Source organism: Tenrec ecaudatus, chromosome 14, assembly GCF_050624435.1.
Source record: "Tenrec ecaudatus isolate mTenEca1 chromosome 14, mTenEca1.hap1, whole genome shotgun sequence".
In the NCBI taxonomy this organism is placed as follows: Eukaryota; Metazoa; Chordata; class Mammalia; order Afrosoricida; family Tenrecidae; genus Tenrec; species Tenrec ecaudatus.
In genome coordinates, this window is record NC_134543.1 from 49,007,587 (window position 1) to 49,022,433 (window position 14,847).

Consider the following 14,847-nt stretch of genomic DNA (forward strand, 5'->3'; position numbering starts at 1 on the left):
ATGGAGCCTTGAGTATATCAGAAAGACGTGTACCATGAAGACAGTGCTGCCGACCAGAGGGGAAAGCCTGAGGACTAAGGCCACTGACAAGCCATCTTGAAAGAAAAAGGTGCGAGTGTCATCTTAGATGGCACCACGAAATAAATTCCAAAGCACTGCAAAGAGCCCTGGAAAAAGTCCTAACACTAAATGAGAAAATAAAACTAATCATTTAGTCATCCTAGAATCCATACTAATGTTCTAAACACAAAGGAAACTTTTAAAAATTACAAAGACTCCTACCTTTGAATATGTAAAATCTGATACTTTGGTATATCCAGAATTATAAGATTACATTGTCCAACAAAGGTAAAATTACATCACAATGATATGACAGTAGCTTAATATCTTTAACAGATACCTGTTTCAAGGGAGAAAGGAACACGGAACAAATCCCCATACATAGACTATTAACAGAAAAAATAGTGCTGGTTAGTGAACACAGGGGAAAAAATGTTCAATCTCACCAGAAATCAAATAAATGCAAATTAAAACAAGATTCCATTATTTGCCCATAAAATTACCAGAGTCTGCTCAAGTGACACCGTTTATACAACTGGTGAGAATGTTAATTGGTACAATCTTCCTACAAACTAATTTAGCTACATGTATTAGAATAACAAAAGCACTCATGCTCTTTGACATAGTAATTCTAATTCAAGATATTTATCCTAAGGACATATTTTTGAAATAGGACTCAAGTTTTATGTGTAAACATGTTAATTATGTCATTTTTTATAATAGCAAAAGACCACAAATAACCTGCATGTTCAAAAATTGATGAAGTAGTTTTTTAATTATGAAATTATATTTATCTAGAACTCTTAATAACAATGAAAAGATGTGACGTTATGGAAATCAGAGAATACAAAATACACACAGTTATCATCTCAAATGGGTGCACAATACTTAAGAGGCAGTGGAAAACTAATTATCTCCAGAAAGTAGAAATTGTGTGATATAATAATTATGTATACTTTTCTATATCTTATATATGTCTGTATTTACATATGTATAAATTAAATATTTTGTGTTTTTGTGATTTTTTTTTTTTTGCTGTGTCTATTCAGCATCTCGAATCCATTGTGATGGCTCCAGACTTGTAGAAGCATGCGGGGTTTTTAAAAATCATTTTATTGGGCTCATACAACTCTTATCACACCCACACATACATCAGTTGTGTAAAGCACACTTACACATTCATTGCCCTAATCATTCTCAAAACTTGCTTTCTGCTTGGGTTCCTGGAAGGAGCTCCTCATTTTCCTTTTTGCCCTCCTCCTCCCTCTCCGCTCCCCCTCCCTCATGAACCCTTAAACATTTATAAATTATTATTTTACCTTATCTTACACTGCCCGGTGTCTCCCTTCACCCACTTTTCTGTCGCCCATCCCCCAGGGAGATTGTTATATGTAGATCCTTGTTATTGGTTCCCCCTTTCTACCCCCTCCCCCTGTTCGCTCCCAGTATCACCACTCTCACCGCTGGTCCTAAGGGGTTTATCTGTCCTGGATTCCCTGTGTTTTCAGTTCCCATCTGTACCGCTGTGCATCCCCTTGTCTAACCAGGTTTGCAGGGTAGACCTGGGATCATGACAGTTGGGGGGAGGAAGTGTTTAGGAACTAGAGGAAGTTGTGAGTTTCATTATTGCTACACTGAACCCTGAGTGACTCCCCACTACCCTCTGCAAGGGTGTCCAGTTGTCTACAGTGGGCACTGGGTCCCCATCACGCATCGGGTTTTTAAGAGGCAAAACTAAAAGGGAAGGAAAGGGAGTATTTGTTTCCCAGAATGGCTAGTTTGGTTCTTGTTACCCGTGCTGGATGGAAGGAATGATGTGCTACAGCTGAAAGAAGGCAACCTGCCTCTGGAGCGACCTGGGAAAAACCTTGGCTGAGACGGAAGAGTAGTAGACGCCCAGTGCCTTCTGGAAGTATCCTGACAGAGTCCCCAGGTCCTATGTGCACGAATAGACACAGTCCGAGGTGGAGAAGGGATTGCTGTGTCTGAGTTTTATTAAAAAGGTGGAGGATTATATCCTTAATTGGCGTCACAACTGATACTCACTATTTCTCCCACCTTTTGTTTTGTAGGAAATCAACCATGGCTACAAGACATTAATCATGACTGCAAGAACTTGTTAAGTCTGCCTTCAGTCTATATTTTATCGGGACTTGAGTATCAAGGCTTTTTGTGTGAAGACAGGTAGAGTAGGGGACTCAGAAAGAAAGCACGAGCCCCACCCAGAATGACTAAGAACAGGAGGCTTGCATTCAAAGGGTGGACCTGCAGAGACAGAGACTGGCGTTTCAATTATTTGAGCAAGCAATTTGCCATTGGATGCATCAGTGCAAGAAAGTTCTGTGCCCAGCAGAAAAAGCCCCCCATTTAGGAACGAAAGTTAAAGGAAGCCAGTGAGTTCGGGGTGCTTCTTATGGCATCCCCCTGGATCCAATCACTGAGTGGAAGTGGAAGAAATGGAGAAGGGTAGAGACAAGCTGAGATGAACTTGCTCTCCTGGTACCCACTGATGTGACCCTCAGAAGTTAAAAATAAGAGAGAAGAGGAAGGACAGGTTGGTCTGACGCTAAAAAAAAATGTGTGAATACTGGGTCTCTGGGTATGGATTAGTCTCAGGGGTCAGATGGTCAGAGGTGTAAGGTGATGGGGGCTCTCAAAGCTTGCAGCCAGTACCAACTGACTGAGCATGGATGGATGGCTAGCACTGATGACCAGAACTCAACAAATAGAGCAAGATGCTTGAGCTGGTGCACACGCTGGTGTAGTGTTGATGACTGGCCTGCTGCAGACTGAACTTTGCTTATGCGTGCCGCTGGCCAAAGGTCCAGCAAGAAACAAAGACTCATCACACCAAGCCTCAGCTTTGGGTTGTTAGGGATAATCAGTTTAGAATTTGGCTATTTAAAAGGGGGAAATAAAGGCATGAAGTGGCTGGCTTATCAACTCTCCGTGGTGTGTTCACAGAAAAAACAAATTGGGCTGGGGGAAGTTAATCCTTCAGTAGGAAAGGGGCGATGGCTGGAAGAGTCACGGGGCAGCCCGCAGGGGCAGCCCATTCTTTGACGTGGCTTTTCTAGTCAAAGCCTCTGACTCCACCAAAGACCTTTCCTTGCAAGGGCCTGGGAAGTTGGTGGGGGTATGATACTGCCAGGATTCACCTGTGAGTAACTGTAAACAGGATTACCTGGAGTGCCATCTGCTGTATACAAACGAGCCCTCTGAGAAGTACAAGGAGGGATCTCATTACCGGCAAGCGCGAGGAGGGGAGCTCCCTGCACAGTGAATGAACCTTCTAGATCCAGATGACAGCTACCCCATCAGATGAGCACAGCAGAACCAGGAGCCAGAGCATGAAACAGAGCAAAGGCCTTCCCAGCGCATGGAGCAAGTACAGGAGTGCTTCTGTTCGGGAGGCTGCTTGTGGAGGGGGGTGCCCTGGACACTTACTTGGGAAAAACTGGATTTGCTGACCCACGGAGTTGAGCTGAATGCCTTCGGGTTGCGGCTCACACAGAGCGGTACGCTAGGTGCGGTGCTGGTTAGCAGGCCTGAAGCTTTGTAACGGCCCGCTATAACCAACCCGAGCACTTCTCGCTGGCATTACGACGTGCTGACTTTCCTTAATAAACCTTTTACTTGTGGATTTTGTCTCTGAGTTCTGTGCCTTGGACATCAGAACCTCGAGAAATGGAGAATATGAATTTAAAAGTTTCAATTTTTTCTCTTTAATTCAACAGTTCCCATTCAATGATCTATAAAATGAGGGAACATTCTCATTATTTCTGTTGTTCCCATTAATCTGGCTTCCCTGCCCTCTCAGAGCCTCATTTTTGTTTTTTGGGTAATTATGAAACCTCCCTGCCCCCAGCCCCCACTCCACTGTGGCTCAACCTCCCGTCAAAGGCCAGACTGGTCTAGATGGTGAGCAACAGCCCCAGGAAGGGATGCATAGTTAGAGCAATGAACCATAAAAACATCTCAAGTTCACTGCCTTTGAATTGATGCCAACTCACAGCCGCCCCTAGGACCGTAACTCTTGAAGGAGTCAAACGCTCCGTCTTTCCCCCGAAAGAGCAGCTGGTGGCTTTGAACTGCTGGCCCCGCAGACCTCAGGTCAACGTGTAACCAGATGAGATCAAAAGAGGAACGTTTGGCCAGGAATAAAGCTCAGAAGGCAGGAAGGGGTAGGAAAGCAGGATGAATGGAAATCGTCAACATTGGGAAGAAATGGGCAAAGTCCAGTTACTTGTGGAATTTGCAATCATTGTCACAAAGCAAAATATGAACTATTGACTTGAAAATCAATTGGATCTCGAACTCTCACTGAATCAGTTTTTAAAAATTAAAAAACAACTGGACTGTTTGGTTTCTTACTTTTCTAAAAGAACCAGAGTACTTACAGGGACTTCCCTAAGCACATCCTTCAGCTGTGCACCCGTTCTCCCCTCGTCTGCTGGGCTCCTTCCTCATTAACTAAGCTCACTGGCCCCTCAACTCCTCAGTAATCTTTCTCGATGCTGTAGTCCCTTTGATCCCAGAGAGAGTTCTTTGGAGAGAATGCTCAAAGCGTGTCTGCACATTTTGTACTCATTTAGATAAACTATTTTGTTTTATGGAGATGTCTGGGCATGTTTTTCGTTAGCAGTTTAGATGATCTCAGGGCAGTTTAGATGCAGGGTTCGCCCAGCCCCCATGATTCCAAAGAATCTGGAGTTCATAAGAGTTCTGTTTGACATTTTGTTCAGCATTTTTCCCCTTTTGAACAGGATTTGTCTACAGAATCTTTGATCAAAATATTCAATAATTATAGCTGGATACCATTCTCTTCTGGTCTGTGGCAAAGGACCACAGAGTTCGTTTCCTCCGCCTATGCCTACCTCTCCTTCTTCCAATGTGGTTCCTGGCACACAGAAACCAACGGCAATACCTTGGATGCCAACAGGCAAGCTTTTAAGGCCACAGACACACCACCTGAAACATAACCAATTACCTGATCCAAACCAAAAGCACAACCCGCTGCCATCGAGTCGATGCTGACTCAGGGCGACCCCACAGGACAGGGTCGAAATGCTCTGGCGGGCTTCACATACGATCACTCTTCACTGGAGGAGAAAGCCCCACCTTTCCCCCATGGAGCGGCTAGTGATTTTGAACCGCTGACCTTTGGGTTAACACCCAACACATAAGCTACTATGCCCCCAAGGCTCCATAACCGGAACGCTAACACTGTAAAACCAGAAAACAAATCCCATGAAGTTTTTGATTATACATAAACCATCTTCAGCAGCTTGTATGTTTTCTTTTCTGGTCATTGTTGTAAATGTGTCTACCACCCAACTTCTGCCAATTGGGTTTCTGACAGATGTAGGCAACTTTTTGGCATCGATTACATCAGTAGGCTACCCTACTCGTAATGTTCCTGCCATCGCAACTCCTCTCCCCTCCCTCCTGCCCCTGGTACCCACTTGGGTTACTAGACTTTTGGGTCTACACAATTGCCTTTTCTTGTCTTCTATGAGTGAGATCGAGTGTTTGTCCTCTGGGGATTGGATTGGCTCACTCGGCACAGTATCTCCTAGCTCCATCCATACTGTAGCATAGATAAAGCCTTATTTTTCTACCTGCTGAATAGTACTATTCGCGTAACTGTACCACATCGTGTTTATCCAGCTACCTGTTGGTGGGCAGGTACACTGTTTCTGCATTGTGGGTATTGGGAATGGTGCAACCATAAAGCTAGTGTACAAGTCTCCATTTGAGGCCTGCTTCCGAGGTTTATGAATTCCTGGGTCGTATGCTAATTCTGATGAAAATCAAAGCCTGCGGCCTGCAGGATGGCTTGCACACCAATTCGGAAAGCTGTGGAGTGTCCGTACCTGGAAGAAGGATCGCCGGAATGCTCCGCACTAACCCCATGCCTTTTGAGCAGGTTGTTGAGGGACCAGCCTCTAGAGGTCTTCCTGCTTGATCCCGTGGAGGCACGGCCAAGGGAGGATGCTCCTGGCCAGCAGTGCTGAGCAGCGGTTGTGACAATGGGTCCCAGGGGAACAGATGCCTAATGGTGCCAGCCCAGGTGCCGTTCACGATGAGCGGAAACAACTCGGCAGAACCTGAGAGCAGCCCAGGCAGGGCACTTCTGTCTGTAGTCCACCGAGGAACCACCGCCCGTTTTCCAAGCCGGGGACCATGCTGCCGTCCCACAAGCAAAGGAGAGAATTCCGACTTCTCCACCTCCTCGCTGCTGTGGTTTTCGGGGTCTCCCTTGGCCGCCCACCAGGGAGCGGGCTAGCTCTCCTCTGCTGGTGATTTGCAGCCCTGAGGGCGAACGGCACGGAGCGTGACTTCCCGTGTCTGGTGGCCATCGAGCCGTCTCTGTGGTGACGCATCTGTTTGAGTGATCTGCTCACTTTGTGACCGGGTGGCTCGTGTCCCTCAGACACAGTGTGGGGGTTCGGCTGCAGACGACGGCAACAAAACAAATAGTGTCATAAATCGAGTCGTGAACTGCTAGTTTGCCAGTGCATTCACGGTCCGTTTGCCCTACGCTGCACTCTATTAAGTATGCAGTATCATCGACCAAATTTGAAATATTCTGAGGATGCCCAAAACGTGACTGAGACTCGAAGTGAGTGCGCGCTGTTGGGAAAGGGCACCCCCAGCCTGCGTGGTGCAACACTGCCAGAAACCTCCAGTTTATTTTTTTTTAAAAAAAGCAATACTGCGCAGCACAAGCAGTGAAGGTGCACTGAAACAAGGCATGTCTTTGTCTGTGTTGGTGGTATTAAACTGTCGATGCTTTATAGATAAATTTCCATTATTAGTACAGGCTTTCCACATTGAGCATATATCATTTTTAAAAATCAGAATTGAGCCGTTTTAAAAGTGTGTTCTTTTGTTAAACAGGGTATCCAGTGGGGTGGTCTTCCCCAATGTAATCTGAAACAAGACCTAGAAATAGAACCAACTCTAGGATGGGAACAGAACGTCGATCGCGCTCAGTTCAAGGGCAGAATGTGTCTAAATGGTGAATGGCTGTATTCACAACCACCAGTCGCACAGGTGGCCTCTACTCCAAGAGAACTAGGGGTCTGAGGAAGCACAAATGGAGATGCCATTCCGTTGCAATACAGAACCAAGTTCAAGAAGCCGTCACTCTATGAAAAACTCTTTGCGCCCAATCATTCTTGGACCATATATTTCTCAACATCCACAATACATTCTCTGAAATAGGATGTTCTTTGATTTAGACACTGCACGGACGACATATCAAAACCTACGGGAGCCCCCTCCCAGCTATCTTCATTGCCTCTACTGCCCAGGCTGCTGCTACTGGCAGAGGTTCAGCAGAGGCAGGAGTGAGTAAGGAGGGCACAATCATGTGCAGCCTCCCCCGCGCGCTACACCCTGTTTGCCCCTCAGCACAGCAGGAGCAGCCCCGCCCAGCTGCCCCATACCACTGAGCACCTGCTCAGAGACAAAGGCTCTGGTACATCTGCTTGTATCCCACACGTGGGCCACTGCTACAGGAGGCTGTGCTCTACTCTTGAAGGCCATTGGGGGCAGAGGGGGGGGGGGCAAGAAACTTGTTTAGCCTTTAAAAAAATTTTTTTTAAATGACAGGTCCACAGGTTGGAACAGATGTTATGTGACATCTCCCAGTACTTTCGTTTTTTACAATTAGAGGGAAAGAAACTCCTAAATGTTCAGCTTCTCCCACAGATATTCTTGGCACAAATATAACCAACTCTTGTACTCAAAATTTCCTCAAAAATGTAACTAATGTAACTTCTCATTCCAAAAACAACTCCACTGCCATCAAGTCCATTTCCAAGGCTATTAATATTTACAGAGGCCAACGGCCGCATCTTTCTCCTGCTGAACAGCTGGCGGGTTCGAACCACTGACCTCTTGGGTTAGTGGCAGAAGCAGAGGTATTGACCACCCACATGTACCACCAGGGCTCCAATCTGAACACACAATTAGTGTCTAGGGCCGAGAGACACACAGTCAGTTGATTCCATGTGAAGCATTTCTTTCTGGATGAAGTCCTAGCAGGAGACTTCTCAGTACCACTCCTCGGGCAATGCCACACGTCCATTCCTCCCGCGTGAGATGGAATCCACTCCTGATAGATGGATGCTTTCCTTCCTACAGGAACAGGCTTTGCGCTTGCACCTTACTCTGGCGGCAAAGAGATGTGGGAGATTACAAGCAACGCACGGAATCAGAAAGCAAGAGAGGTCTCACACTTGGGCGGGAGAGCGGGCTTCTCTTTCTGTCGAACCAGAATGAATGTACAGAACCCTACTTCGCAGAACAATGAAAGCAGTACTACTCAAAATTTTAAAACAAAACGAAACTCCCATTCAAAATTAGTTTGGATAGTGTGTTCGTCAAGGTTGATTAGAGAAACAAATCCAGGGAGACACTCATATGTGTATAAGAAGGAGCTTTATATACAAGAGCAATTGAATCGTAAGACAATAACCCAGCCCAGTCCAGATCAAGTCCTTAAGTCCAATATTAGGCCATATGTCCAATACCAGTCTCTAAATTCCTCTTCAGGCCCACAGAACACATGCAATGATGCTGAATGCAGGAGGATCACAGGCCAGGGGGTGGAAAATCTTGTGGATCCAGTGGTAAGAAGCATCTCTGTGCTGGCAGGGGTCTCCATATGGCTCCTTCAGCTCCAGGACTCTGGCTGTACGAGTGTAGCTCCACCGGGCTCATCGTCAGTAATGTCTCCCAGGGCGTGAACATGTGTCCCGCCTCCACTGAGCTGTTATCTCCTCAGTGCCTCCAAATGAGGTCATCAAGCTGCGCCCTCATGGACCATCTAAACTCCACCCCTTCACTCCTAAGTCTCAAGTTGACAGCAGATTATGTAACTATCACAGGTGGTAAATAAGCCAAGCCAAACTGAATCCTTTTTTTCTGCTACCATCCTTCTCAAACCCTTTCATATACACTAGTATGGTCTCTGAATCTCACAGTGGAAGTCAGAGGACGCAGCATTTCCCAAATTTACTTGCCCTGCTATCCCCCATCATGGCACGCATATGTTCATATCCTGGAACTGTGTTCAGCAGCAAGGCTTGAGAACTGCCAAGCGAGGTTGGAATCCAAATACAGGTGAGTCAAAAAGTAATGTTATAAGATCACAGAACCCTTTAGTGAACAAACATATTAAAACGTGAAGTTGCGGTTTCTTGACATGGCCTCCAGGCAGGTCTATGCACTTCTGAGAGTGGTGGGTTCATTTCTCACCCTTCCACGAAGTCCCCTGAGCTCTTCGGTTCATACCATCAAAATGACACTTCGGGCAGCCTCTCGGGACCCACACCATGTTCTTTTGTGAGGTGTGGGGCGAACGAGGACTCCAGGGGCAAGATGAGGGCTGCAGGGTGGGTGGGGTGAGGTTTGCCCCTGCTACCGTTGGGGAATGAGCAGGAGGCCTTGCTGTGATCGGAGAACATCCATGGCTACATCTTCCCTGGCCTTTCTCTCACCAAGGCGGTTTTCCATGATCATAACCCTTCTTAACAGGCTCCCATGATTGCCCTGCATGCTTCAAGAAATACCAAGATGCTCTCTTGGGAGGCCCCCAAAGGCCCCTACCCCCTAAAGGATGACCTTCTGACCTGACCTACCTGCCTTGAATTTTCCTGGTTTAACAGATCCCACCAGAAACCACTATTTTGACTGGCCCATTTGACCGAAGGCACCCCAACAGGGGCAAATCACGCGTATTATTGAGAGAACTTGTCCACAGCCATCCACTGGTCAGAGACACGTTTGAACAGAGTTCGTCGGGAACAAACTGCGTATGAATGGGCACCTTAGTAGCAATACTTTGGGACTTGCCCTCATAATAAACGGTGGCTTCCAAAACTTCATGGAAAAATTCTACTATCTTTTTAGTCCGTTTTTCCATGAACTTTTGAAAGCCTCTCACGTGTGTTACGTGCCGTGTGTGTGCTCTGCATATGTGTGTGCGTGTTTCAGCTATCCATGATGCAATGTTATCAATGAGATTCTTTTCAACACAGTATCAATTTGTTAAAAGTTAATCTGAAGGGAAATTGAAAACAAAATACATTTCTTTCATTCTTGTTTTCTAAATATTCCTTTATTTCCTCAAAGAAGCATTTAATTTCCTTGCACAAAGACATGTCAATATTCTGATAAAACACAAATGTAATGTTCTGGTAAATTCCCTTTGCTGCTTTCTTGGAAGACACAGTTAGAAATGCTATCATGGTTGCAAAACAGTAACTTACTCCACAGGGTAAAAAGACAGGGGCACATTTTGATATGCCTAATTCCTCATTTCTTGGTATACACAGAATAGTATCAAGCACCGTGCCCTGTGCCACAGATTAAAAAAATGAAACTTATCTGTCACACATAAATCAGAAGAACTTTTCATGCTTAGGTAACTGCTAATATGTCTGGTATTTTTTCAGTGTATGCTATGTGAGTGTTTTTGTCAACATTGGCTGTTAGTGCTATGCGGGAGGAAGATTGGGCTTTCTACTCCGTGAACAGTTACAGTCTCGGAAACACCCCAGACGGTGGCTATGAGTCAGCTATGGACTCATGGCAGTGAGCTTGGTTTTGGAGTTATGCTAGTATGATAGTATTGCCCAGGTTAGCATTTTATATGCATACCAAACATACTTTAAAGTCAGTTATTTTCATTGAAGAAACTCAGGACTATGTAGGAAAATGCTAAGCTGTTAAGCTATAACTTGAGCACCCTCACTTTTGCGGGCCATCTGGGACTAGAGCTCCCACTGACTGTTTACCAGGAAGTGTGCGCCATACCTTGTGAGCATCATCCCCATGAGTTCCCATCATAGCAAAGAACGCAGCTGACCCTTCTGGCTGGAGCTGCTGCATCAGTAGACGTGGACGTATAAAGCAGACCTCTCAAAATTGCCCCGCGACCTGTTACTTATGAATACATCCCTTACCCAGAAATCGTTCGTGCTGTGTCCAGTTGTATAGTGGACAAATCTACAACTGCTGCATATTCTATAGTGACAGACTGACAGCCCACTTCCACCTCTCACTTATTAGAGAGGATCATTCTAGTATCAAGAGGACCGCTGAGATAGTTTCAATTACACGAACGGGTACAGTATGGTACAGATGTGACGGAGGGTGTCGAAGCAGTAGCAGTCAGAGCTAAAACCACCTTGCCCTTGCATGCCCGTGTCGCCTTGCGTGGGGCCCCCACATGCCCCGCGTGAACCTTGTTTCCAACTGGTACGTCCCTATGCACTAGAGGCGTTTTGAGTTTCACTGAGCCTCCTGCCAGTTCCCTTCCACTCCGCCGCTCGCGTTTCTCATGTCCTGTCCACTTGGCATCAGTGGGTCTGTGGTTTGCACAGCGGCTGCTCCTGTTGTGTTGAGGCTCCAGGCATGTGCGTGTCAAGCTTGTTGGGCAATCTGTCTCTGGTGAGACCAACCCCCGGAGCACTCACATGAAGAGACTCCGGGTTATTCAAAGGCTGTGTGAACGCCTGCCTTGGCCCGCTCAGTCTCATGAGACAGGAATAGCTATCAGATATCAGCCGCCTTCTGGAGGGGTCTTTGCGAATAGCCGCTAACCTTTACTTTGGTTTGCCTTCTTAAGGCAGCTCCACGTATCCTTTCCTTGCTAAGGAGCCAGATCTCACCGCTTTGGTCCACATAATAGCTGAAAACGACCAAATGCTTACTTGATATCACTCTAAGCACTTTTTATACCTATTAGTTTGTTTGTTGCGCTTCACAGTGCCCATGCAGGAGGGCCTAGTAACACTTTCATCTAACAGATAAGAAGCCAAGGCACTGGTTAAGTCAAGTGTCCAAGACTAGGGAGCTACATACAAGGTAGCAGAGTTTGGATAAACCGCAGAAGACCTGCCTTCAAGTTCCAGTTGGATTGGAATTCTCTGGTGTCTACGGTGTAATCTAGTTTATGAAGCGTGTTTAACAAGTCCAGTCCCTTGAGAAAAATTCATGTCTGACAATTATGGTGAGTGTTGGACTAAAAGGCCCGCTGTCACCAGTAAGCTCTGGACTGCTCACCACAAGGTTGGCAGTTCAAACACATCAGCAGCTCTGCAGGGGGAAGACGGGGCTATCTGATCTGGAAAGATTTACAGCTTCGGAACTCCTACAAGGAATAGAATCCATTTGATAGTACTGGGTTGGGTTTTGGTTGATTGGTTGGATGGTGGTAGTAAAACAGGTGGGGCAAACATTGGGCTGCTAACCACCAGGTCAGAGGTTCGACCCACTAGCCTTTCTGCAGAAGGAAGATGAGAACACTGCCTGTTCTTCCCAAGATTCACAGCCTCAGAAACCCACCGTGAGTCGGAATCGACTTGCTGGCAGTGGGGTAGTGACAGTGAAGTACTAAAGGAGCAGCAAGGAGGAAGTACCAAAGGACCCTAAGAGCGACCGTGAATGTCTACAGACGAGAGGGCTCTAGAGCGAAGCATCAGAAGCAAAGCAGAGGCGCCATGGACACAGGACGAGGAGGACGGGCACCCAAGGGAACCTCCATCCCCCGGCCCTACCGCAAAATTAAATTCCTGCGGTTGCTCCCGGAGTCACTTCCACTGCTTCCAAGACGCCCCATGAGACACAGTGGCTGCGGAAGTCGGGCATCATCGGAAGCCCGGCTGGGAGCATCTGGTTGGCTCTGTCTCAGTTGTAGCTTTTCCCTTTCCAAATTGCAAGTGCCAAGCCTGACAGGGCACTTTGAACCTCCCATTTCCTTGAAGTCATCAAGTCTAACAGGTAAAGCCATGGAATCTCCTTACACCTCAGTCTTCCCCGCTGTAAGATGCGATCTGATTCCTCCTACAGCTATCTGATTCCTCCGGGCAAGATAGATCTTATTGGTCAGATGGAAATAGCCAGGAGGGCAGCCCGCTGCCCTGTCCCAGCAGTCTGCGTCATGTGCCCTTGAAGCTGTTCACGCTCCACGCCCCCAGGGCAGAGCGCAGCTTACCCAACCTGAGGCGCCTCAGAAGACACAAAGGTCACAGCCTCAATCTACTGAGCAGTTCCACTCTGCACACAGGGACCCACGGGCCTCCGGACCCACTTGGCAAGGGACTGAATCTGAGGGTAAATGTGGGTTAAGACAGGAAAATAATAATAATTATTTATAGTTTACCAAGGGTTCTCGAGGGTGGCAGGGTGGGAGAGAGGGAAAAAAGAGGAGCTGATACCAAGGGCTCAGAAAAGGTTTTAAAAATTATGATGGCAACACATGTACAAATGTGCTTCATAAAGCTGATATATGGATTGTTATAAGAGCTGTAATAGAGCCCAATAAGATGATTCATTTAAAAACAACAACAACAAAACTCATGAGCAACTAAAAAAAAGGGCTTCAAGTCTTTTAAACCAGTGTCAGCAACCTAGCCCTTGTAACCATCTGATACCCCTAACAGCTGAGAATCTTAGAAATTCAGAGCTGTAAAAGGGTTTTCAAGCGCCCTGGTGGTACAGTGGTTACATGTTGGGCTGCAGCCAGCAAGGTCAGCAGTTCAAAACCACCAGCAGCTTCTTGGGAGAAAGACTGAGTTTTCTACGTCCCCAAACAGTCACAGTCTCAGATACTCACAGGAGGTTGCTCAGAGTCAGCACTGACTTTGATGTCAATGAACTTGTTTTTGTTTTGACAAATACCTCTAGATACATGTAAGCAGACAGTACCATATTTTTTATCAATGTGAAGAATCCAAAATTCATTCACAAATAAATACTCTACTACTTGGTCTACTCAGTAAAGTGTCAAATATAACTTGAAAAACATTTACCTTAGACTGAATATGGAATATATTTCAAATAGTAAATCTCTAAGCATAAGTGTAATCGATAATGAGAACAATTATGGGCTTAACAGCATCAATCAAATTACACAGAATTCATTAAAACACATCCTCATTCTCAAACTCCATTTAAATGATTTCTGTTACTTTGGTCTGTATTTGAGGAAATGATCCCTCTCAACCTGGCTGCTTTGCAGTTAACACTGGTTCTTAATGTTAATCACTAGACATGCGTGGCAGTTATGTGGTGCTATCTGCCAGGGACTTAATCCCCTACCATTTCCTCCTGAAACTATTTTGCTTTTGAGGATATCAAAAGACTTGGTTTTACTTAACCTTATACTTGCCTTGAGAAGGAGAAGAGCAAATGCAGTGGAATCGCTGAGGGGTTAGTTATGAAAGCTTGCCCTTACCAATGTTGACAATGCCCATGCCATGGGTTTCTAGAAAGTCTTCAATCCTGGGCACACTGTAGCTGAGGCTGGCACAGACAGTTAGGGAGGTAGAAATGTTAAGTGCCCCCCCTTCTCAAATGGAGGAAGGGAACCAAAATTGTGACCGCCGTATATAAAAGATTTAACCATAAATAGAAGATGAAATGCGGGGTGGGGCCAGGATATTGTCTGCAAGTTCCTCGTTTTTTAATAATCATTGGATATGTGGCTTAAAGTATATCTAGTTAGTTCACAGGGAGCCCTGGTGGCATCATGCGTACATGTTGGGCTGCTAACCACAAGGTCACCTGCTCAAGACCACCAGCAAGCTGCAGGAGAAAGACCAGGCTTTTTACCCCCATAAAGAGTTACAATGCCAGTGACGTCCCCTCACTGACCCACAGCGCTACAGGGGCCAACACTGGAGACACAGTGTGGGAACCGTGCCCGGTCCAGGGCAAAACACGACGGGACCGCAACAGAGCAGCAAGGGAGCGAAGCAATGAAGTCCC

At 46.2% G+C, this 14,847-nt stretch overlaps 1 protein-coding gene across 2 annotated transcripts in view; it reads right to left on the reverse strand.

The window, feature by feature from the left end:
• The window catches only part of PELI2 (pellino E3 ubiquitin protein ligase family member 2), a 181,639-nt gene that overhangs the window by 122,820 nt on the left and 43,972 nt on the right, over window positions 1-14,847 (reverse strand). The window contains exon 1 of one of the 2 annotated variants that reach the window (XM_075531380.1): window positions 4,461-4,589. The exons of the other annotated variant lie outside the window; for it this stretch is intronic. Coding sequence (XP_075387495.1) covers window positions 4,461-4,480 — 20 coding nt within the window. The 5' untranslated portion in view covers window positions 4,481-4,589. Of the gene's footprint in view, window positions 1-4,460; window positions 4,590-14,847 lie in introns of those variants that run through there. 2 annotated transcript variants of the gene reach the window in all.